The 25,431-nt window shown below is 40.6% G+C and overlaps 2 protein-coding genes across 10 annotated transcripts; one reads left to right on the plus strand and one right to left on the minus strand.

The window, feature by feature from the left end:
• Nucleotides 1-4,834: 4,834 nt before the first annotated feature.
• Nucleotides 4,835-19,321, minus strand: zgc:114200 (Aph-1 domain-containing protein). The gene is made up of 7 exons (XM_021601607.3): nucleotides 18,768-19,321; nucleotides 18,303-18,473; nucleotides 15,912-15,985; nucleotides 13,669-13,791; nucleotides 11,861-11,988; nucleotides 10,120-10,243; nucleotides 4,835-9,173 (listed from the first exon to the last, which is right to left on the minus strand). The coding sequence occupies exons 1-7, from the start codon at nucleotides 18,878-18,880 to the stop codon at nucleotides 9,142-9,144; spliced, it is 765 nt and encodes a 254-aa protein (XP_021457282.1). The 5' UTR covers nucleotides 18,881-19,321; the 3' UTR covers nucleotides 4,835-9,141.
• Nucleotides 19,322-21,634: 2,313 nt separating this feature from the next.
• On the plus strand, nucleotides 21,635-24,316 carry LOC110523166 (E3 ubiquitin-protein ligase TRIM35). Of its 9 annotated transcripts, none has more exons than XR_016495861.1 (7): nucleotides 21,638-22,308; nucleotides 22,585-22,680; nucleotides 22,949-23,179; nucleotides 23,295-23,317; nucleotides 23,440-23,520; nucleotides 23,636-23,725; nucleotides 24,149-24,316. XR_016495861.1 is itself a non-coding variant. In XM_090233680.1 (7 exons), exons 1-7 carry the CDS (start codon nucleotides 21,904-21,906, stop codon nucleotides 24,208-24,210), a joined length of 1,026 nt encoding a protein of 341 aa, XP_090089806.1. In that variant the 5' UTR covers nucleotides 21,638-21,903; the 3' UTR covers nucleotides 24,211-24,316. The 9 variants fall into 9 exon arrangements, 7 of the variants coding, with proteins under 7 accessions (XP_021457283.3, XP_090089806.1, XP_090089807.1 ...); XM_090233680.1 differs by having other exon boundaries at nucleotides 23,402-23,520; XM_090233681.1 differs by having other exon boundaries at nucleotides 23,402-23,520; nucleotides 23,636-23,673.
• Nucleotides 24,317-25,431: the final 1,115 nt, after the last annotated feature.

Below are 25,431 nucleotides of genomic sequence, written 5' to 3' on the forward strand. Positions count from 1 at the left end.
TCGTCTCTCCCGAGCCCGTACGGGAGTTGTAGCAATGAGACAAGATAGTAGCTACTACAACAATTGGATACCACGAAATTGGGGGAAAAAAGGGGGAAAAATTTTAAAAAAAATACATAAAAAAAATACAAAAAAAATAATGGAAATTGATGTAAAAAATGTATCACAAGCCACTTTAAACAATGTCACTTAATATAATGTTTACATACCCTACATTACTCATCTCATATGTATATGTATATACTGTACTCTATACCATCTACTGCATCTTGCCATCTTTATGTAATAAAGCCACACTAGCCACTTTAAACTATGCCACTTTTATGCCACTATGCCACACTGCATCTTGCCTATTCCGTTCTGTACCATCACTCATTCATATATCTTTATGTACATATTCTTTATCCCTTTACACTTGTGTGTATAAAGTAGTAGTTGTGGGATTGTTAGGTTAGATTACTCGTTGGTTATTACTGCATTGTCGGAACAAGAAACACAAGCATTTCACTACATTCGCATTAACATCTGCTAACCATGTGTATGTGACAAATAAAATTTGATTTGATTTGAAATGGAACCTAAAGGACTCTCAGACCATGAGAAACAAGTTTCTCTGGTCTGATGAAATCAAGATTGAACTCTGGCCTGAATGCCAAGAGTCATGTCTGGAGGAAACCAGGCACCATCCCTACGGTGAAGCATGGTGTGGCAGACCATGAACGCCTGTGATGATGTTTTTCAGAGGCAGAGACTGGGAGACTAGTAAGGATCGAGGGAAAGATGAACGGAGCAAAGTACAGAGAGATCCTTGATGAAAACCTGATCCAGAGTGCTCAGGACCTCAGACTGTGGTGAAGGTTCACCTTCCAACAGGACAATAACCCTAAGCACCTAGCCAAGACAACGCAAGAATGGTTTCGGGATAAGTCTCTGAATGTCCTTGAGTGGCCCAGCCAGAGTAGACTTGAACCCGATTGAACATCTCTGGAGAGACCTGAAAATAGCTGTGCAGCAACACTCCCCATCCAACCTGACAGCTTGAGAGGATCTGCAGAGAAGAATGAGAGAAACTCCCAAATACAGGTGTGCCAAGCTTGTAGCGCCATACCCAAGAAGACTCGAGGCTGTAATCGCTGTCAAAGGTGCTTCAACAAAGTACTGAGTAAATGTGATATTTCAATTTAGCTAAAATGTATAAAAACCTGTTTTTGCTTTGTCATTATGGGGTATTATTATAAACACATCATATTTAGCACATCCAGTGTTTATTTGATTAATTGTAATTACTTCGCTACTATGGCCTATTTATTGCCTTTCCTCCTCACGCCATTTGCACACACTGTATATAGACATGTTTTTTTCCCCTATTTTCTTATTGACTGTACGCTTGTTTATTCCATGTAACATGCGTTGTTGTTTGTGTCGCACTGCTTTGCTTTATCTTGGCCAGGTCGCAGTTGTAAATGAGATCTTGTCTGGTTTAATAAAGGATGAAATAAAAGAAAAAAATGTTATGTAGTGGTTTCTTTGAAGCAATTCGACCATGAACGCCTGATTCACACAGTCTCCTCTGAACAGTTGATGTTGAGATGTGTCTGTTACTTGAACTCTGTAAAGCATTTATTTGTGCTGCAATTTCTGAGGTTGGTAACTCTAATGAACATATCCTCTGCAGCAGAGGTAACACTGGGTCTTCCTTTCCTGTGGCGGTCCTTATGAGAGCCAGTTTCATCATAGTGCTTGATGGTTTTCTGCGATTGCACTTGAAGAAACTTTCAAAGTTCTTGAAATTTTCGGCATTGACTGACCTTTTGGTCTTAAAGTATTGATGGACAGTAATTTCTCTTTGCTTATTTGAGCTGTCTTCTGTATACCAACCCTACCTTGACACAACACAAATGATTGGCTCAAATGCACTAAGAAGGAAAGAAATTCCACAAATGAACTTTTAACAAGGCACACCTGTTAATTGAAATGTATTCCAGGTGACTACCTCATGAAGCTGCCAAGAGTGTGCAAAGCTGTCATCAAGGCAAAGGGTGGCTTTTTTGAGGAATCTGAAATATATTTGGATTTAACACTTTTTTGGTTGCTACATAATTCCATAGGTGTTATTTACTAGTTTTGATGTCTTCACTATTATTCCACAATGTAGAAAATAGTACAAATAAAGAAAAACCCTTGAATGACTAAGTGTGTCCAAACTTTTGACTGGTACTCTATACTTGGATCTATAGTGTTAGTGTTTGTTCCTGGCATGTCATGCCTAAATTTGCTAATCTAGCCAATGAAAGAATCATTAAAGTGGTTGGCAATATCAGTGGGTTTTGGGATGAATGAGCCATCTGATTCAATGAATTATGGAGCTGAGTATGCCTTTTTTCCCAAAATCAAAAGGGATCCAAAGCTTTTTACTATCATTCTTTATGTAATTTATATTTGTTTCATAGTGTAGTTTCTTCTTCTTTTTGTTACGTTTAGTCACATGATTTCTCAATTTGCAGTATGTTTGCCAATCGGTTTTACAGCCAGATTTATTTGCCATTCCTTTTGCCTCATCCCTCTCAACTATATAATTTTTAAATTCCTCATCAATCCACAGGGATTTCACAGTTTTTACTGTCATTTTCTTAATGGGTGCATACTTTTTAGTAACTGGGATAAGCAATTTCATAAATGTGTCAAGACCAACAAATATTCTTTACATCAACAACATAGGAATCAATAAATAACTTATTGTATGACCTATTATATACTATATTAGGCCCAGACTTTGGAACTTTGGTTTTCCTAGCTATGGCTACTATATTGTGATCACTTCATCTGATGGATTTGGATACTACTTTAAGCAAATTTCTGCAGCATTAGTAAAGATATTAGTCAACCTACCAGGGTAGTTACAAATGGCACAGGAATGAAATCATCAACTTGTATTGATCACGACCTGAACCAGGTTGCAGGAACTAGTTACAGTTTGAAGCTTTCTCTTGAGTGGGCAGCCTGATGAAAGCCAGTCAATATTTAAATCACCCGGAAAATATACCTCTCTGTTGATGTCACATACTGTACCTTATCAAGCATTTCACACATTATCCAGATACTGACTGTTAGCACTTGGTGGTCTATAGCAGCTTCCCACCAGAATGGGCTTCGGGTGAGGCAGATGAACCTGTAGCTATATTACTTCAACAGTTTTAACATGAGATGCTTTACAGGAATGTGGATCTGAATATAAACAACACCACCCCCGTTGGCATTTCTGTCTTTTCAGTCGATGTTATAACCATGTCCACTGTATCATCAAAGGTATTATCTAAGTGAGTTTCAGAGATTGTCAGAATATGAATGTAATCTGTTACTAGCAAATTATTGATTTCATGACCCTTGTTTCTTAAGCTACATATGTTAACATGGGCTATTTTTTAGCACTTTTCTGGGTTGCTTGATTGTTTTCATTGCTTTACTGGGAAGCTTATCAGAAGTAGAAATGCTAATGTTATTTATGTTAGTGCAGGGTGAGCTGCACACAGTGGACTTCCTACTAGGGCACACCGCCTCAGTGCTAATAGTATAACTCTGGTTCAAGGGCACATGGTTACTGTATACAATAGCTGTAGGATCAGCAGAGGCATTCAGGGCAGTAAGACGTTAGGTTACTTACATTGTGTCTTCCAATGCCACTGGGATAATGTACATTTGCTGAAGCATTATGACAACTCAGTGACACAATGGGATTAACTGAGCAGGACTTCGATCATTGATACGTCATTGTCTCATGCAGTCTTATAATGCTGTGAAAGGTTCCAGGAACCCAAATGATTTTGGTGGATCCCATCCTCCTTATAAAACAAGCTTTTTCCCCCAGAAGGTTTCAGAATTGTCAATAAATTCTATACCCACAGAGCTGCACTAGTCTCGTAGACAGTTATGGAGAGCTAAAAGTCAGCTGAACCGTTCAATGCCACCATTTAGGGAGGGCAGAGGGACAGATATTATCGAGCGTTTGTTGGTGTCAAGTAGTGAACAAATTTGTTCTTTAAAATCCATCTTCAACCTTTCTGAGCTGCCCTTCATAATGTCATTGAATCCCATATGAACTATGATACTCAATTTCCTGATGGTTGTTTAAAATGTTTGGGAGCAGCTCATTGATGTCCTGTACTCGTGCTCCTAGGTAAGCACAATGTTTTTGCTCCATGAACTGATACCTTTCTCACCATTGAATTGCACTGCATCACAGAGCTAGCTGTGCCACTAGAGATCCTGGTTCGAGTCCAGGCTCTGTCACAACCGGGAGACCCATGGGGCGATGCTCAATTGGCCCAGAGTCGTCCGGCTTAGGTGAGGGCTTGGCCAGCAGGGATGTTCTTGTCCCATCGTGAACTAGTGACTCCTGTGGTGGGCCAGGTGCAATGGACGCTGACATGGTCACCAGGTGTACAGTGTTTCCTCTGACACATTGGCGCGGCTGGCTTCTGGGTTAAGGAAGCAGTGCGGCTTGGCTGGGTTGTTTCAAAGAACGCACAGCTCTCGACCTTCGCCTCTCCCGAGTCCGTACAGGAGTTGCAACGATGGGACAAGACTAACTACCAGGAGTAGGTTGAACCTTGGTCTGCCTGTCCAGGTTAGGGGATGGGTAGGCAGTCATTAAGAATTTGTTCTTAACTGACTTGCCTGGTTAAATAAAAACGTTAAAAGTCTGGAAAACCAGGCCATACTTAAGCTACAGTATGAATTTACTATTATGTGGAATGGAGTCCTGTCAATGATATGCACAACAACAAGCTTAGATAATACATCTTAATTAAAAAAAGAAAAGCATGATCTGTCAGAATTTATTCCCATTTGGCAGATTTATTGATACATTCTTTATACCATTATAGGATCATAATAGTTAATTGATCAAAATCCCTATAAGCATCAATGATGAGGAATTCACATGCAAAGATGGATTGGTGGCTTAGGTAATCAAATAGGAAGTAGTATAATCAGAATTAAATACAGAATTTTGGAAATTGAGTCAACTCAGACAATACAACAAGACAAGACATTTTGGTATCGAGCAAACATTCTCCCTCATTCTTCGGAGGTAGATTCCCAGTTTCTGCCTTCCCAACATGTTATCAGCACAAAACAATGACAGCGAATGTGCTGGAATTCCAACAACATGAAATAAGCAACATTCGATGAAATCCATCTCCTGACAATCCGCTCGGTGTGACTTAGCAATTGTTGGGGACCCATGGTCCACTAACACTCCTACACAGACGTGAGTAAGACCACCGTATACAACACAAATAAAACATACATGGAAACATCATTGGAAAGATTGTGGCGGCGTATGCCACGTGTCAGGGATTTTAAAAACCGTTGTAGATGTGCACAATCTTAGGAGTGCTGGATCGCCCAGTGGGATTTGTCCACAATGTGAGTGCTGGTGTGTGTGTGGTCACTTCAGTGTGACTTCACAACGAGGTAGCGCTGCCATCTCTCAGCGTAGTCAGGAACACGGTTCTTGATTTACACTACGTCCCAAACGTCACCCTATTCCCTTTGTAGTGCACTACTTATGACCAGGGCCCATAAGGATCTAGCCATAAGTAGTGCACTACCTGGGAACAGGGTGATGTTTGGGGCACAAACTGTATTGCAGGCTTGTTTGAGCTGGTGCCTGGCGGTTGGCAATGGTTTCTGGCTGAACAATGGTTCACCAACCAAACTACGCAAAGAAAATAAAAAAGACCTTGGCACCTCTCCATTGCTCGACTGATAAACAAGTCTACCAAACCATTAACCTTTTGCCCCCCCCCCCTCCCCCCAGTATTAAGAGAGCACCCGTCAATCACACTTACAACACGGGTACATATGCAGAAAGCAAGCCATCAAAAAATACATTTTAAAAAAAGAAGAAAACTACAATAATGAAATCAATGGAGGACCTGCATTGACGTGGCTGTATATGTCAGAAAACCCTGCCGTCCATCAATAGTTCTTGAAATGATATATTAGAAAACCCTGTCGTCCATCAACTGTGGAGACTTTAATGTATTGGGGTGAGCCGAGCCCATCTCAACTCTTTCATTAGGAAAGCTGGTGAAATTATGGGTTTAAATGGAGTAACTGGCCAATTGGGGATCCTAACTAACTCGAGCCATTCAAAATGGCAACATCGAGACTAATTCCCTTTGGAACCGTGCTTGAAAAGACAGTTAGTGTGAAAAGAAAATACCAGAGCGAAGGCTTTTTTTTAGTACAATTTTTTATTTTATTTTTTTACCCCTTTTTCTCCCCAATTTCGTGGTATCCAATTGTTTAGTAGCTACTATCTTGTCTCATCACTACAACTCCCGTGCGGGCTCGGGAGAGACGAAGGTTGAAAGTCATGCGTCCTCCGATACACAACCCAACCACTGCTTAACACAGCGCAATCCAACCCGGAAGCCAGCCGCACCAATGTGTCGGAAGAAACACAGTGCACCTGGCAACCTTGGTTTAGCGCGCACTGCGCCCAGCCCGCCACAGGAGTCGCTGGTGCGCGATGAGACAAGGATTTCCTTACCGGCCAAACCCTCCCTAACCCGGGCGACGCTAGGCCAATTGTGCGTCGCCCCACGGACCTCCCGGTCGCGGCCGGTTACGACAGAGCCTGGGCGCGAACCCAGAGTCTCTGGTGGCACATTTGGTATCTGTACTGCAGCGCAATTAACCACTGCGCCACCCGGGAGGCCCTGAAAGGCTATTTTTAAGCAAAAAGGCACAAGGGGGGTGTGGTATATGGCCAATATATGGTATATGGCCAATATATGGTGTATGGCCAATATATGGTATATGGCCAATATACCACAGCTAAGGGGTGTTCTTAGGCACCACGCAAAGCAGAGCCCATATACCACAAACCCCCGAGGTGCTTTATTGCTATTATAAACTGGTAATCAAAGTAATTAGAGGAGTAAAAATACATGTTTTGTCATACCCGTGGCTGTCGGCCAATCAGCATTCATGCCTCGAACCACCCAGTTTATAAAACGCTGTATGCAACAAGCTGTCGTCTTAACAAGTATTGTCCAAGACACTTGGCCAAGCAGCTTTTGTGGTAAAATACAAAAAAAGGTCAATTTACAAGGGTCAATCAAATCGCAGGTTTTAGACAACTCAGCTTTTAAAGGCAACGTTCCCGCTGTTCGCAGAGATCGCATTCATGGTAAACACTGCATGTTGGCTCAAACAGAAATTGCCTTTAAAAGCCACCAGGGCCTATATGGTGCTGATCTGAGATCAGGTCTTCCCTGTCCATATAATCCTATTCATTATGATCCAAAAGACAAAACTGATCCTAGATCAGCAGAAGTCCTACTCTGAGACACTTTGTGATGACCCAGAGGTTTAAAAAAAAAAAGAAGATACAAAACTCTATGGTATTGCTGCCGATGGTAGTAATAATTATTTTTACTCTATAACCACTCAGTTGTAGAGTAAAAAAGGCCACCGTTTAGTGACTGACCATAACACTATTAGAGTACGGTCATATTCATTAGTGCACACCGTAGAAAAACGTTTTGCAACAAAAACGAGTTTCTTATTGGTTCAGGTAGTCCCGCATCGTTTAGTGTCTAGTGAATATGATTCCGTCGTCTTTTTCACCTGTATTTGGTGGATCAAGGTCAAGAACATTAGCATTTTATTTGCATAATAAAAACATAAAAATACCTTACATAATATGTACCAGTGGGGGCTGCTGAGGGGAGGATGGCTCATATTGTCTGGAATGGAGCTAAATGGAACGGCATCAAACATTTAGTTTGATGTATCTGAAAACATTCCACTGATTCAGCGTTAGCCATTACCACTAGCCCGTCCTCCCCAAATAAGGTGCCACCAACCTCCTGTGATGTGTACATGTGTCCTACACATGGCAGTGTCTGCCAGGGCAGATAATGCATAATATAGTGATGTTGCATACCGTTGTATGTGTGTATAATAGGGTTTTCCAAACTAGGGGATTTGAAAATGGGAGTCACGATCGATAATTGGTGATTGGTTCATAGAACCTGGCTTAAAATCAGTTTTCTTCCAAGGTTCTTTTCTACACAGATCATCATACATTATTGCCTGATGATCTTCTGCATTTCCTAATACATTTCAGTCAATTCAAACCATATGGTTTTCAGATTAAAATACAGTCAAAAATACTGTCAGACTGATTTGTAAGACTGTCATTGACCAAATAAAAAAAGTTAACATTGTCCATTGATTACATAATTATATATATATATATATATATATATATATATATATATATAAAAAAAAAAGTAATTTAAATGGTGGCTCGTAATTTTAATTTAAAAAAAACAAAACATTGAAATGAGGTTGAGGGTACAAAAAAAGTCCTGGTGAAGAATCTTCATTTGACCAGAGCCAACAGTCTGTTGCACTTTAACTCTACCTACCTGTACAGATTACCTTGACTAACCGGTGCCCCAGCACATTGACTCTGTAACGGTACCCCCTGTATATAGCCTTGCGACTGTTATTTTTACTGCTGATCTTTTATTATTTGTTACTTTTATTTCTTATTGTTTTACTTAGCTATTTTTTTTTTAAACTTATTTTTCTTCAAACTGGATTGTTGGTTAAGGGCTTGTAAGTCAGCATTTCACTGTTGTATTCGGCACATGACAAATAACATTCGATTTGTGCAGCTCTGCCCTTCACATTACATTAACTAACAAATGATCATTCTTTAAAAAATTATTATAATAATTCAGTAAACCAAAGATCAATAATTGACGCAAGGGAGTGGATTGATTAAAAGTCCATACAAAAGCCAAATCTGCGAAGAGACAAAGAACGAAAAAAAAAAAGGTTGTTTCCTTGCATTGAAAAAAAGCTTACACATGCCTAAGTGTGTGTAAACTAGTGTCATTCAGGCTATATACAGTATGAAGGATTTCCCTTGGTCAGCTCTATTGGTCAGTGAAGTGCTGATTTCTGGGCTCTGATTCAGCCCATCCATATTATGTGGAGATTGGTTGATGTGGAGACTGTGTCGTCTCTTGATTGGCTGCTTTGGTTTGTACACAGCACTGCAGCGACAGAAGCTCCTATTGCCCTTCGACCTCAGAGATCAACATGGAATGTGAATTATGACGACGTCTCCGTATTACTTTTCCTACCTGCAAAACAGACAAGACAAAAATAACTTCAGTATGGTAGGGGTCAAGAAGTACTTTCTAATTAAGATGACATTGACCTGATACAGTTATGCTGTTTAGGTAGTAAGTCACAAGCTTGGCATGTTTGATGACTGATTAACATGTGGTCTTAACGCCACCTGAATATACAACTTGTGACCAACCACGACCAAATTGAACTGGGTTTGATTTGCTACAGACCAGTTGAGAGGATCCACCACACTATGCTGTGTCGGTGCCACTTTATAGCTCTACTTAATAAAAAGGTTTCAGCTGCTGTGGACTTATATGGTTCATATACTGCACCAATCACCTATCTGTCAAATATTACCATGGTGATAGTGGACATTCAATTCAGTAGAAAGGGCATTTTAATGACGTTATGTTGAGGTCAGAAGACCTCTTTTACAAGGGAGACCTGCGTGTATTATGCACATATAAAAGTGGTGTCATCAGGCACACTCTTACGGACCAATAGAGGTACATTCTAAATTACAAGAAGAGTGCCAGTCCACATGAACATAACCTCAATGGTTTCATTGTTTATTTCAGCCAAGTGGCTCATTTATATTTGAATGAATCCTTATTTTACAAAGGCAAGTTGACTGAGAACAATGACTTGGGGAGGAGCAGCAGCAGAGAGGAGATGGAACTAATCTGTTTAACGACAGATCCTCTACCAATGCTCCAATGGAGTGACATTCAGCAAACAAAGTGGGCCTTTAGACCGATAACCACAGAGCCGTGTTCATTGGGGAACACCGCTACAAAACATATTGCAATCAAAAACGAGGGGTTTCTTAACAGACAACTAAAAAAAGGTAGTTGCCTCCCTGTTTCAGGAAGTTGTCTTCAGTTTGGTGCCTAATGAACAGGACCCAGGGCTTAGTACAGCTGCTGTATCAGATAGGCTTGAGGCGGGTCTTACACGTCCAGAGAAGAGTGATGTTGTGCAGGGAGCCACCGGAGGAGAAGAAGGCCCAGACGGCCATCAGCAGCATGATGGCGTAGACCGGGAGAATGCTGCCCACGTAGAACGGGTTCAACAGAGACTGGCACCGAGAGAGAGAGAGATACCATGAGAGATTGAAAACCAGATTCAAGAAAAATCAGGGCTGTGTTCACTTACGGCACCACGTAGCAAAACATTTTGCAATGGAAAATGAAAACAAATTCGTAATTGAGAGTTCACTCGGTTTAAAAAAAACATTTATCCTCTACTGAACATGAAAGATTATTAGCTAAACACCAAATGCATGTCTACTACGAACAGAGACTTCAAACATATTCTGGGAAATTATTCATAAAAGCAATACAAATATACTGCTTTTTTATTTTAATGAATGCAGATGCCACTCAGGATGATCAAACAGAGAATCATAAGTCACAATTTATTCAGAAGTTATTCATTAACCATTTTTCTCAGTCTTTGACAAAAAAAAAAGTATCCTAAGCATAACATGAGAACACTTTTGATTGGAGCCCCAGACCACACATCACATTGGTAGTAGTAGCAGCATTAATATAATGAGCTCTGTAACCCTTGGTAAACGAGAGCCTTCGGTGCCTGCAGTAGAATCAGTGTAGGGTGAAGTTGCCCCTAGGACACTGATCTTCAGGATTTCCCCCCACTAAGGTTAGGATTGGGGGAGGGGAAGCGCATCCTAAAACTTCCCCCTGAATGAGTACAATCCCTTATAGAGGGAGAACAGAACATTCCTGTGCAGTGTTCTAGAAAGATGTCCAGGCTCAGGTTCTCTGGTCAAGCCCCCCCCATTGCCCAACACACAGTGTCTACGTTCCAAATGGCACGCTGTTCCCCACCTATATAGTATACTACTTTTCATCAGGGCCCCCTTGTAAAAAGTAGTGCACTATATAGGGAATAGGGTGTCATTTGAAACTCTACAAAATCATTAGCATGTATATAATGAATTACTATATTTCTGTGACACCGTGGTCTGAATACAGTGCTGTTTTTTTTTGTGAGACTGGAGGAGATGGTTCATCTACAACATGGTCCTCTAAAATGGTGTGTCAATCTCTAGAAAAATTAATTGCCAGTCTCATTTATGCATGACTTATCATATAAAAGATTTAATACAAACATAATTAGGATTTGAGGAATCCATTCAACAAATTCTGAAATTAATAAGACAAACTTTAACTCATTCAGTCTTTAGCTGGATTTTTTTGTCAAATTGCTTCAAAAAAAGGGACAATACAGTCAGGTATAGAGTTGTTAAACACAAGCTAACAACCCCCTCCTGTGACTGATTCATGCTAGTGCAACTCATGATGGCATGGGTGACAGACAGGTTGGTTGACAACGTCACGATTCTGAGCGGTCAGACAGCTAGCAATAACGACAAGCTACCGCAATGTGGGGAATCGTAAGGGGCTCGTTTCAGCTAGTTGTATCTTGCTATTGATACCCATGTCTTGTTTTGATGTGTTTTCACTGATTTCATGTGAAATGTTAATATGGATAAAATTAGCCAGCTAGCTAACCAACAACTGTAACAATGTATTTGAGAGAACAAGTGCAAATGCATTTATGTTTGGAGACGAAATATAATTGACATGTTGTCAACAATCTAAGCCAACAGTTGCGCACGCGTCGTTTTCGCTAAACAACCAACCCTGTGTGTGTCTGTGTGTACACTCACCAGGCTGAAGACCATCAGGTGGACACAGAGCACCACAGCGATCACCCACCATCTCTTCCTCTCACAGCCCTCAAAGAACACCACCCCCCAGAAGGTGTGGAGCATCGTCAGCGCCAGGGTCATCAGGGCTACAGGGGGGCAAAGGTCAAAGAGGTCATCGGTCACAGAAGTGGCGCACTTCATTTGTTTTGTTGCTAGTGCACAAAGTGTGTACTCAAGTCCTTTTCCTTTCTCATAAGTCCTGTGCTAAAGAAGTTAGGTGTGCAAAAGCTATTCTATACTTGTCTATTCATGACAAGCACACAATGATTGCAAAGTAATACAAGGCTCGGGTGTAGACAGTATACAACAAGTACAGATTATGAGGAACTTCCACAGGAATATAAAGGCTGCCAGATCGTACAGACAGTAGTGGCAAGTCAAATTAATGGACTTAAGTACTTTTTCAAGCACTAATATTTATTTTCCAGGACTATCAATTTCTAATAGTTCCTATTATGCAATTGTTTCTAGTAACACAACCTCATGAAAAAAAAGGTAACCTTGTAAGTTCTACTTAATAATACGTGTTTCACTATATACATGAGTAGTAAGTCAGTACTGATGGCGTAATGATGAGCACAGTTTTGGCTACCCAGACTATTTGCATTGCTGCACCCCCGCACCTACGTGTTTCCTCAATTACCTCGACACCGGTGCTCTCGCACATTGACTCTGTACCAGTACCCCCTGTATTTTTTATTTTTTTTAAAAAAACTTTATTTAACTAGGCAAGTCAGTTAAGAACAAATTCTTATTTTCAATGAAAATTGATTCAGTGGGTTAACTCGGGGGTTTGAACTCGCAACCTTCCGGTTACTAGTCCAACGCTCTAACCACTAGGCTACCTTGCCACCCCAGTATATAGACTCACTATTGTTATTTTCCAGCTGCTCTCTCTTATTTTTCTCTCTTACTTTTTTTGAAGGTATTTTCTTAAAACTGCATTGTTGGTTTAGGGCTTTGTAAAGTAAGCATTTCACTGTCTACACCTGTAGACAGTCGGCGCATGTGACATAACATTTGATTTGCCTACTGGTAAAAACACTTATTCACATTAACACACAATTACAGCTTCATGACTATTGTATTTTTAAAAATCAGGCAGTCGGGAATTTACTACTTAAGAGCTACGAAAAAACATCTTGCTTCCGACTGGCAGCTTTAGTGGTGTCGCCGGACGGGAGAAGGGCGGGTGAGCTGTGAGGAAAAGTGGATGTGAATGTCTACCAGAACGGCAGGATCAAGGCTGCCGCTTGATAAAGCGCAATATCGCGGGCACAGTGATGTAGCAGTAAAAATGGTAGGTTAACCAGACTGAACAAAAATATAAAAAAAACACCATGTTAAAGTGTTGGTGCCGTGTTTCATGAGCTGACAAATCATCCCGAGAAACTTTCCACACGCACAAAAGGCAAGGTTGAATCTATATTTGCCTGGCATTTTAGCAGTCAGTACCTAATTAGTCAGTTCTGTACCTGCCTGGCTGAGTGGCAGTCTGAGTGGAATGAGCATGCTTGCCTGACAAGCAGAATGCAAAACACGTGAGGAAATAAAACTCGGTAGAAATGAATTCGTACGACCAATACATTTTTTTTTTAGATTACCATATTTGATCATTTTCTGTTCGCCTCACATTTTAATTCAAGTACTTTTCAAGTACCAACTTGAGAAAATGTCTGATTTATAAGTTATTCCAGTACTTTTTCAGAGTGCCAAATTCAAGTACTTTAAGCACCTTGTGCAAACCCTGACAGACAGACACATACCTGAGGTGATGAAGTAGTACTGGGAGTCTCCAAACATGCCCACTGTCCCTGGGCCCAGAGAGTCAGAGAGAGTGTTGATCATGGAGAAGGCTCCGCTCATGATGCCAAAGCCCAGTCCAGCCACTTTAGAGATAGACAAACAGTCAACTGCTAGATCTACATAGTCAACATCAGCACAGTCAACTGCTAGGCCTACATAGTCAACATCAGCACAGTCAACTGCTAGGCCTACATAGTCAACATCACAGTCAACTGCTAGACCTACATAGTCAACATCACAGTCAACTGCTAGGCCTACATAGTCAACATCACAGTCAACTGCTAGGCCTACATAGTCAACATCACAGTCAATGACTAGACATGTAGCATATAATTAACATTATTTGAGTATTTTTTGTGACATTTTGATCAAGTTGTCAATGTGGAGCTTTTAGAGAGTTTCTTGTAGCATTAAATCTTATCAATAAATAGATTCTCAATGTTGATTACAAAAATAATTAAAATCATATCAAAAACCGACAATAATGTTCACTACAGTGAGCTTCCACTTACATTTTACCTCTGCGGTGTGTTATTTAGACAAGCAGGTCTCAAGAGTGTTTGCACATCAACGGAGAATTATGCAGGGTTGGGTACATTTTATTGTGCTAACAACACAAAGATCTGATTAGAGAAGAGACATTTGAAATCTTGCTCCGACTCACTTTATGCCTCAATGCCAAGGTACATGATCATAAATACTGACCTTTGCCATTTCTTTAGAAAGACTTGCCCTAGAAGTAATCATATTAGCTGTCCAGATCAAAAGAACCATACAGATAGATACACATGGGTGTATGAAATGACAAATACTTAATATTGAGGTTTAACTTCTTTGGGGTAGGGGGCAGTATTGGGTAGCTTGGATGTAAAGCGTGCCCAAATTAAGTTGCCTGCTACTCAGCCGTAAAAGCTAGAATATGCATATAATTAGTAAATTTGGATAGAAAACAAAAAAAAGTTTCTAAAAACTGTTTGAATGATGTCTGTGAGTATAACATAACTCATATGGCAGGCAAAAACATTAGAAAATAATCCAACCAGGAAGTGGGAAATCTGATGTTTGTAGTTTTTCAACTAAGCCCCCATTGAAGATACAGTGGGATATTAGCTGTTTCACTTCCCAAGGCTTCCACTAGATGTCAACAGTATTTATAACCTGTTTTGAGGATTCTACTCTAAAAGGGGGGGCTCATAAGAGCTCATTGAATGAGTGTGTGCCACAGCCTAGGTCTGGCGCACTCACGTGAAAGGTAGCTACGTTCTACTTCATTTGTACAGACAAAGGAATTGTCCGGGTTGGAACATTAATGAAGTGTTATGTTAAAAACATCCTAAAGATTGATTCCATACTTAGTTTGGCATGTTTCTACGGGCTGTAACGGAACTTTTTGAACTTTTCGTACGAGGTTTGGCGCGACCTGAACTCGCTTTTGGATTTGTTTACCAAACGCCCTAACAAAAGAAGATATTTGGACATAATCTAACAAATCAAACATTTATGGTGGAACTGGGATTCCTGGGAGCGCATTCTGATGAAGATCAAAGGTAAGTGAATATTTAAAATGCTATTTCTGAGTAATGTTGACTACCCAATATTGCGGGTATCTTTTTTGCTGCTTTGTTGTCTAAAGGCTGCACTCAGATTATTGCATGGTTTGCTTTCTCCGTAAAGTTTTTTTGAAATCTGACACAGCGGCTGGATTAACGAGAAATGTATCTTTAAAATGGTGTGAAATACTTGTATGCTTGAGGAATTCTAATTATGAGATTTCTGTTGCTTTGAATTTGGCGCCCTGCACTTTCACTGGCTGTTGCGGGGGGGTTACAGTCCTAGACAGGTTAATGGGAGTTTAGTACGGTCATGAATCTTTGCCTGGGTTCACCTGTCAACAATCACAGCGGTAGAGGGTAAGATTAGTTCAGTGTTGAGCACCAGCCAGCGGATTAGTCAAACTCATATCACCTAGCATTCCGCTGACAATGATAGGCTACATGCACTTCCAAAATCATACACGATTGGCCCACAGTGGTAATACCAAGCTGAATGGTCAACATAAAGAGGTGTCCTTAAAGCCAAGTAAGATGATAGTTGTCTGTCATGTGACTATATACACACACACAAACGGTCACATATTTAAATCAGTTAATTAAGTATTTAATTAATATGTTAAAGTAAATCAAACGTAAAGATAATGGTATACCATAGGCCATTTCCCGGACTGAAAGGGGGGGGCCGTCTTCTTCACTGATGGCTGCCAGACCTTCATTTGCCTTCCTGATGATACAGTGGAAAGAAGATGTTAATAGCAGTAACACAGTGGAAACGTTATCACAAAAATATCCGTGTTTTTGTGTTCTGAAAAAAGTAACAATGTAGCCCACAGACCACAAATAGTACTGATGAGTATTTACTTTGTAGTCAGATATAGCTAAGAATGGCGCCGGCAGATGGTGACCCGCCTTGGGCTCCGATAAAACATTGCAGATTTTCAAGCACAAGATTTTCACTGTATCCTGCAATCACACCTGCAACCCTGTACGTGTGACTATTAAAACACTTGAGTCTGAGAATTCTCCATTTAGAAGTCACACTAACAGGATTTATGACAACCCCATAACTTTGGACACTGTAAAACGGCTAAGATGTTGTATATGTATACTATGTTGTATATGTATACTATGTTGTATATGTATACTATACGACAGCTTCCTCATCCCTGGTCATTCAAAGTGTAGGAAAACCAATTTGCAAAGAAATCAAAACAAAAATAAGTGTTTCTTATTGGACAAATTCAGGTAAGTCCCTCACCTATTGAGCCTGTTTACTTCCTAGTGAATACTCCCCTGGTTGTACATTGATGCCTGGGCAGGCCTGTTAAGTCATAGTGAAGGGGGGGAAAAAATCTATACTGTTACACATTGCAATATTATTATTTTTATTTTGGGGGAGGGGTGATATATATCAATATTTGACTTCCAGTAGCTAACGCTGCTGTAGGTAGCATTAGTTAGCACTAGTCAGTTGCACCGGCACCACAATGTCAGTATTTTTCATCCTATAGCTTGTTCTCCATCTTTTTAAATAACTAGCCAACATGTTCAACACTTATTTCCATGAGAAATCAAAACTAATTTGCTCAAGCTCTTTCGTCTCTCTGCAGCAGACATAGTGAGCAGCTGAATGACAGAGGGACTTATTGTTGGAGCCAAAGCACAGGGAGAATCTGGGAGCATATTTTCATTCATGGGCAATAATGACAAAACACCAGGTAAAAAACAAGCTGTTATTTTAGATTCTGAACTCAATTTTGAATCACACATTAGGAATGTGAACAAAATAGCTTTTTAACTAACTGAGGGACATAGAGAGACTCATCCGTGCTTTTATTACAAGCAGGCTTGACTACTGCAATGCTCTCCTGTCTGGTCTACCCAAGAAAGCCATTGGTCAACTGCAAAACAGGTACTGACCAAGACCAGACGACGAGCACACATTACACCGGTTTTAAGGTCTCTGCACTGGCTGCCTCTGAGTTTTAGAATACATGTTTAAGATTTTTTAAGATTCCACGATTGTGCAGCCCAATACATGTCAGACATGCTTTTAAGTTATGTACCCAGTAGATTCCTCAGGCACTGGCCTTTTAACCATCCCAAAGCCTAGGACCAAGAGGCATGGAGAAGCAGCCTTTAGTTACTATGCCTCCAGCCTCTGGAACAGCCTGCCAGAGAACCTGGGGGGGGGGGGGACAAAACTGTAGACATATCTAAAATAAATTTGCTTTTTAGTCTTTCATTTTTTATTATTATTTTGTTTTTTTGTCCTCTTACGTTTGTTGTGTAGTAAATATTTCAGTATTTATTTTTCATTGTTTTTATTCGTTTTTTTTCCTGTGAAGAACATTATGCATTATGCATTCCATGTTTGAAATGTGCTGTATAAAGAAATCACATTTTATTTGTCACATGCACCAAATACAACAGGTGAAAAGCCCTTAACCAACAATGCAGCTAAGAAAAATAAGTGTTAAGAAAGTATTTACTAAAATAAACTGAAGTAAGTGAGGCTGTATACAGGGGGTACCGGTTACAGAGTCAATGTGCGGTGGCACAGGTTAGTCGAGGCAATATGTACAGGTTGATTTGAGGTGGTTTATAATGGATTTAACAGACTAGGACTCACATTCACACAGAGTATGGATCAGGGCCATCCTGTTTATGTAATCTTATTTACTATAATCTAAAAGGCAAAACTGATCCTAGATGTGCTTCTATGACTTCAGTAAGCAAGACACACAGACAAAGACACACAGACAGAGACAATGAGAGACATGGCAAGAAAGAGACACAGCAAGACAGACAAGACATAAAGCCCTCAAACCCAACTCTGGACCAGTTCCAGTGCTCGTCTTCATTGTTCCCCTCTAATCAGGGACTGATTTAGACCTGGCACACCAGGTGGGTGCAATTAATGATCAGGTAGAACATAAAACCAGCAGGCTCCACACCTCTTAGGGTAAGAGTTGAGGACCCCTGCCAGAGTGAGATAGCATGATAAAGACAGCAAGAGAATGAGATGTGTGTATGCTGACCTGAGCAGCCTGTAGTATGCAAAGCGGAACACCTCCTGCAGTATGACTGAGAAAATACTGCCAAATATGAGCAGGTTTTTCTGCAGGGTCAGGTCCTGGGCATTGGTGGCCTTCGTGGCTATGAACCACACCAGAGAGGACAGCAGTAAGGACACCAGCCAGAAGAAGGCCCTGAAGAGAGAGAGAAACAGTTGTCATTGTTGATGCAATGAAGCACACCAGTGAACATTTCACTATCTTACTAGCTTCCAAAAACGTATCATGGCATATTTAACATACATAAACTCTTTTGAAAAATGTACTTATGGATGTAATTATAGGGTTAATAATTAATAATTAATCCACTACAACTTAAAATTAAAAAAAAAGATAAGTTAGGAACCACTGATCTAGGTCTATTATCATTTGTCAAACCAACTTGAAATAACAAATCCACAAGTTACCAACAATAACATAATAGCTTACCCTGCAATTAGAATGATGACTCGCAATGGGTCTTTGGCGATAGTGAAAATAAATAGGGAAAACGCTGGCCCAAATGCAATGAACGCACACCCAAAAAACACTGCAGCAGTCATTGCCACTATCTAAACTTGTTCTTCTTGGCTAGCCCGTTAAAAAAAAAAAAAAATCAGCACGCTAACGTTAGAGGATTAATAACGAGGTGAAATGATAATTATCATAAGATAAACGCCCACTGGTTTGCTAGTTAGTCTCTAGAAATTGAAAAAGCAAGTCTGTTTCAAAATAGCGGGCTATGTTTCTCTAGCTAAAATTAACGTTAGCTATCAGTGCAGAAGATAAACTTCATACCGATATCCATTGCTATCTAGCAATACATTTACAATAATTTAATTATTTTCTTTAGCATAAATCTTTAAGTAGCTATATTTCCTTTTCGTTCAGCGATTTTATTGATCGATATTTTAATATTTAGATCCCTCCATGCTCTCATTTCCTAGCTAAGCTTTTTGTTTGTCGAATTTTGTACTTCCGTGTTTGACAATTTGCAACCACGTGACCTTTTTGGCCAGTGCGCGCGTTGAATACGAAAAATAAAATATATTTTTTATTTTCTTTTAACTGTTCTTCGACGAGGCATTGTAGAAGTGGCAGCAACAAGTTGAAATGGGAGTTCAACTTACATTTTAAATGTAAAATTTGGAACACTAACTAAATCATAATAACAAAACACAGTCAATAAAATACATAAATACAATACATGTTCATCATCAGCTAATCAGCAGGCTGGGATGGTGCTGAAAAGGAAACGCGCAGTCCTGCAGTGATCAGGTCCAATTTAGGTGAGTGGGTCTGGCGTAGACTAACATACGATAATTGAGGCGGGAGCATATGGCAGTAGGGGTCAGTTTGTAGTTAGAGAACTTGTAAAGGACCTTGTGAGACATTCCCTGTTTAGAGTGATAAGAGATCCATGGATCTAAGGAGGTGTAGTCCGTGCCCACGATGGTGTCTGATTGAATGATGGTTAGTGCCGCATACCACACTGCGAAAGAGGTGGAACTAGGCATTGGTTGGCCTTTTCATATTTCTCTATCTGTGTTGAACATCTTAGATTTCCCTAGATGTATATTCCTAGGATCTTGGTAGCCTGTAGGATACCTTCTGGAGTTATGTATTGTTATTTGACATGCGTCGTAGTACACGTGGAGTACTTTAGACTTCCTTACCCCTCCTATTATGGTGCGGGTCAATTTGACCAATTTCCACTTTTGAGTTGTCTAAAAATACTAGTTAACCTCTTTTTTTCTCGTTGAAATTAAATAAATTTTCCTCATTTAGGGTCATGAACATAACTTCAAAATGTGGACACACTGATGTGTTGTGTAATGTCTGTGTAGATTTTGTATAGAAACATGATGTTGTGGGTCATTTTGACCTGGAGGCTTTCATGCGTATAGATATTTGCAGGGTCAGATTGACCCTCACACTTTAAACACACTCTAGACAGTCAAAGAACCAAGTAAAAACAGCCAAAACTTGATTTTGTCTTGTCAGACCTTTCAGAAAGAAAAAATACAAAAACATTTGATTTCAAAAACTCTATATTTAAGAACTATTTGTTTAAAATATTTCCATTCTCACAAACAAGCATTTTCTGTTTGGAGCTCATTATGAGTGTCTGTGTCAGAGATCTGCTGCTCTCACACTGAGAAAGGGAAGTTTGGGAAAGCTCCTTTTCACCCAAACATAATGTGCAAGTTGCACATTTATAATTATGTTTGGGTGAAAAGGAGCTTTCCCAAACTTCCCCTTCTCAGTGTGAGAGCAGCAGATCTCTGACACAGACACTCATAATGAACTCATAATCAGATCTCATTAGTCAGCGGGTCGGTTGACAAATGACCAATAAACTTATAAGGAGGGGGAGGAAAGAAATCAGTGGCAGCTAGTAGACCGGCGACGACAACCGCCGAGCGCCACCCGAACGGGAAGGGGAGCCACCTTTGGTCGGACTCGTGACAATAGGGAAAGTGGGAAAGTCAACACTGACCATGATCCACTCGAAATTCATCACCAAACCGGGAGGTGGCAGAGGTAAGCATTGCGTTTTGGGACGGATTCTCTGAATCAATGGACGACCAGCCCCAGCATAACAGCGAATGGCCGTTTTATCTCAAAACCACTGTTTGTATAACGATACCATCCACTCAGTAATGAGTGGTGAGAAATACATTTGACACCCACAGAAACGGAAACTCTCCTCTCAACAGTTACAACAGTAATTGCATTAAAAACATTGTATTTCTGGTCGGTTGTATTTTGGAAATGTTGCACAACCGTGTGCTTGAGTTTCAGAACGCATCCATGCTTGGCCTATATCTCGAAGAAAACTAACTACAAAGGTCAAGGTGATGGTGGAAGCGGAACCACTGAGTTGGATGGTGCGTTGAGGAAAGTTAAGGGAAATTAGTGGAAAACTAACATGGGAGAATGGATCAAAACGGGCTAAGGGTGTTAATGAAGATATGCCTCGATCTTGTAATGCCTTGCTCCGGTGTTGGAGTATGTTTCATGGATAAGGATGTGTTTTGGGGGAGATCCATTTGTGGCCAAGGAGATGTTGGAGGACGCACTGGGAAAAGTGTCAATCAAAGTGACCAGAGCCCGGTTTCCCAAAAGTATCTTCAGGTTAAATTCATCTTAAGAACCTTTGTAGTTGCATCGCTAAATCTCCAAGCTGTTTCCCTGCATGTTTTCTGCATTAAATGCCTGTTTTCACCCCACACAGTAGGTGGCAGTATGCACCTCTAACGTATGTTCTGTGGACCGCCATAATATCATAGAAGAACAACTGCAAATGTTCTCCCATCATACACGTGATACAGGAAGTAAAAGTCAGTGAAGCCATTTAAAATGTAGCTAATGTTCAGCTCTCTGCTGTTCAAACAGGACAACGTACACGACAGGATCTATTTCTCATTACTAGATTAATGTCAACATTTCAGAGCAGACACTGAAGGAGATAAGGAAAGCACACCAAATGTCTTTAGTGTGTCATTAATAAGGGGTTAAGTACATTGCTTCTTATGCTATTACAGACCATTATAGAGAAACAAGTTTGACGGATTCAGATAAAATGGCTTGCGAATCGACTCTCCCAGAGGAGGATCTATCCTGTCCTGTGTGCTGTGACATCTTCAAGGATCCTGTTCTCCTGTCTTGTAGCCACAGCTTCTGTAAAGCCTGTCTGCAGGAATTCTGGAAAGAGAAGGAATGGCAGGAGTGTCCAGTTTGCAGGAGAAGATCGTCAAGGTCTGAGCCTCCCAATAACCGGGCTCTTAAGAACCTATGTGAGGCCTTCTTACAGGAGAGGCGTCAGAGAGCTTCAGCAGGGTCTGCGGTGCTCTGCAGTCTGCATGGAGAGAAACTCAAGCTCTTCTGTCTGGAGCATAAACAGCCTATCTGTGTGGTGTGTCGTGATTCAAGGAAACATAAAAAGCATGACTGCATTCCCATAGATGAAGCTGTACAGGATCTTAAGGTAGAGTAAACCAATGATTTTGTTAAGTCAGGGCGTTATGCAGAAAGTTAACAATAATTTCAACTTCACTGTGAAAGTGAAAAACACAATAGGCCTACAAGTAAATTTTTTTGCTGACAATATGCATTTATGAACTTCCTTTTCGTGAGCGTAGGTATGTGATCTGGAGTTTTAATTTTTGTAACAAAGTGACTATCCCTCAGCATTTTTTATTCCGTCTTAACTGGAATAAGTGTGTGGTATGGTATTGGACAACAACCTAGTGTTTAATTCCAGGAGGAACTCGAGCCTACCCTGAAGTCCTTACAGGAGAAATTGGAAGTCTTTAAGAAAGTCAAACTCACTTGTGATAAAACAGCACAGCATATCAAGGTAAGAATGCTGAGTGATGTGACACAAACAGCACAGCATATCAAGGTAAGAATGCTGAGTGATGTGACACAAACAGCACTGCATATCAAGGTAAGAATGCTGAGTGATGTGACACAAACAGCACCGCATATCAAGGTAAGAATGCTGAGTGATGTGACACAAACAGCACAGCATATCAAGGTAAGAATGCTGAGTGATGTAACAACTGTACAGAGTTGACTGTTCATCCTTGTTACCAAGGTAGAGTTCAAGTGCTCTCTGTCTCCAGAGCCAGGCTAAGGACACAGAGAAAACGATTAAGGAGGACTTTGAGCGGGTTCACCAGTTTCTACGAGAGGAGGAGGAGGCCAAGATAGCTGCCCTGAGGGAGGAAGAGGAGCAGAAGAGTCAGACAATGAAGGTGAAGATTGAAGAGATGAGTGGACAGATATCATCACTTTCAGACAAAATCAAAGCCATAGAGAAAGAGCTGGAAGCTGAAGACATCTCATTCCTGCAGGTACAGATGTCTGTCCCCATAATCATTCAATAATATTAAAGATGGATGCCACAATGAATACTGATTGATCATTAATAACATTGATAGCTAAGCTGCTCTTTTTGTTACTTTGCAGAACTACAATGCCACAATGAAAAGGTAAGTGATCTGCCTCCTGCCTCTCTCTACTCTGTGGTTCTGAACCTAACCCCACAGCAGCAATGACTCCTAAATGTTCTCCAGAACCCAATGCCCACTGCCTGATCCTGTGAGGGTTTCAGGAGCGCTGATAGATGTGGCAAAACACCTGGGCAACCTCATGTTCAGAATCTGGGAGAAAATGAAGGAGATTGTTCAATACAGTGAGTCATTTATTCCAAATAGATTTAATGATCGCTTGACATGTAGGCCGAACGGATGGTTTATTTTGTTCTGTGTTTAGTTTTAACGTGGCGTGTCTCTGTTCTCTCTGTTCAGCGCCGGTGGTTCTGGACCCTAATACTGTGCACTCAAAGGTACTCTGCTCCATGACCTGGATGGGGTATGATGATTGCTTTGTATGGGGTGGTGAGTTCCAGGAGCGTCCTGACAACCCAGAGAGGTTAGCCCAGGGATGGGCCATGGGCTCTGAGGGCTTTACCTCAGGGACACACAGTTGGGACATTGAGATTGATGACGAGTATTGGTTTGCAGGTGTGGCCACTGAGTCTGTCAATAGGTCTGATCCTAGAGATGAAGTCTGGGGTGTTAGCCATGTTGATAGTTTTAATACAGATTATAAGGAAGACTTTGATTATGTATATAAAGTAAGTTGCCCAAATACTGAAACCATTTACCTCCCTGTGAGACACAACTCCAGAGTTAAGGACAGGATCAGAGTTCAGCTGGACAGGGACAGAGGAGAGCTATCATTCTACGACATTGATAATGACACACATATACACACACGCACACACGCATTCACTGGGAGAATATTTCCATTTTTTTCAGTGCGTGACGGTCTGAGGATTTTACCAGCGAGGGCCTCTATAACAGTGGAACAGCACATTTAGGGCTGCTGGAAAACGTGTGGTGAGCTGGCATTTACCCCAGTCAGTTTCATCGGGTTTTGCAACACCCTACTACTGTTAATTTGAAATAATAAAAATATTGACAAAGTGTGGAAACTACTGTTTTTTTGGGGGGGGCAGATTTGTCTTGTGATTAGTCATCTTGCACACTGTTCATCTGTGCTGCGGTTGTGTGCATCTTAACCAATCACATTCAAGCTCTACTCTTTCTTCTTAAATTTGAAAACATATCACTCCCAATAGAAATAAGTAACTCAAATGCAATGTAAATGTAATAAGTCATTTAGCAGGCGCTCTTATCCGGAGAGACTTAAATGAGCAAGGCACTTAAGCTCATTTGAGGGCACAGACAGATTTTGAAAGTCATGAAAACTAAACCAACTGACGTCAGGAAAATGTGAACGTGTTCAAATTTGATTCAAGATTCAGCTTGACTACTTAATCTTTAATACTTTTCTATCCAAATGATTTACTGAAATGAACCTCTGAACACTGATAATACAATGCCTTCAGAAAGTATTCAGACCCCTTGACTGTTTCCAAATTTTCTTACCTTAGTCTTATTCTAAAAGTGATTAAATTGTTTTTTTCCCCCCCATTCTTCAATCTACACACAATACCCCATAATGACATCACAGGTTTAGACATTTTTGCAAATGTGTTAAAAATAGAAAATAAAAAAACCTTTATTTACATAAGTATTCAGACCCTTTGCTATGAGACTTGAAATTTAGCTCAGGTGCATCCTGTTTCCATTTATCATTCTTAATATTTCTACAACTTGATTGAAGTCCACTCGTGGTAAATTCAATTGATTGGACATTACTTGGAAAGGTACACACCTGTCTATATAAGGTCCCACAGTTGTCAGAGCAAAAACCAAGCAATCCCAACAGCATGGGGATTGTCCGTAGAGCCCCGAGACAGGAATGTGTCAAGACACAGATCTGGGGAATGTTCCAAAACATTTCGGTAGCATTGAAGGTCCCGATGAACACAGCGGCCTTCATTCTTAATTGGAAGAAGTTTGGAAACACCAAGACTTCCTTGAGCTGGCCGCCCGGCCAAATTGAGCAATCAGGGGAGAAGGGCTTTGGTCAGGGAGGTGACCAAGAACCTGCTGGTCACTCTGACAGAGCTCCAGAGTTCTTCTGTGGAAATGGGAGAACCTTCCAGAAGGACAACCATCTCTGCAGCACTCCA

Source organism: Oncorhynchus mykiss, chromosome 5 (genome assembly GCF_057628025.1).
Source record: "Oncorhynchus mykiss isolate SJ-2025 chromosome 5, ASM5762802v1, whole genome shotgun sequence".
Taxonomy (NCBI): Eukaryota; Metazoa; Chordata; class Actinopteri; order Salmoniformes; family Salmonidae; genus Oncorhynchus; species Oncorhynchus mykiss.

Coding starts and splice junctions, on each gene's coding strand:
- zgc:114200 (XM_021601607.3), bottom strand. CDS start 18,880: ATGACTGCTGCAGTGTTTTTTGGGTGTGCGTTCATTGCATTTGGGCCA. Junction 15,986..18,302: donor GCATACTACAGGCTGCTCAG/GTCAGCATACAC, acceptor CTGTATCATCAG/GAAGGCAAATGAAGGTCTGG. Junction 13,792..15,911: donor AGTCCGGGAAATGGCCTATG/GTATACCATTAT, acceptor CTATCTCTAAAG/TGGCTGGACTGGGCTTTGGC.
- LOC110523166 (XM_090233676.1), top strand. CDS start 21,904: ATGGCTTGCGAATCGACTCTCCCAGAGGAGGATCTATCCTGTCCTGTG. Junction 22,309..22,584: donor AAGCTGTACAGGATCTTAAG/GTAGAGTAAACC, acceptor GTTTAATTCCAG/GAGGAACTCGAGCCTACCCT. Junction 22,861..22,948: donor AAACAGCACAGCATATCAAG/GTAAGAATGCTG, acceptor CTCTGTCTCCAG/AGCCAGGCTAAGGACACAGA.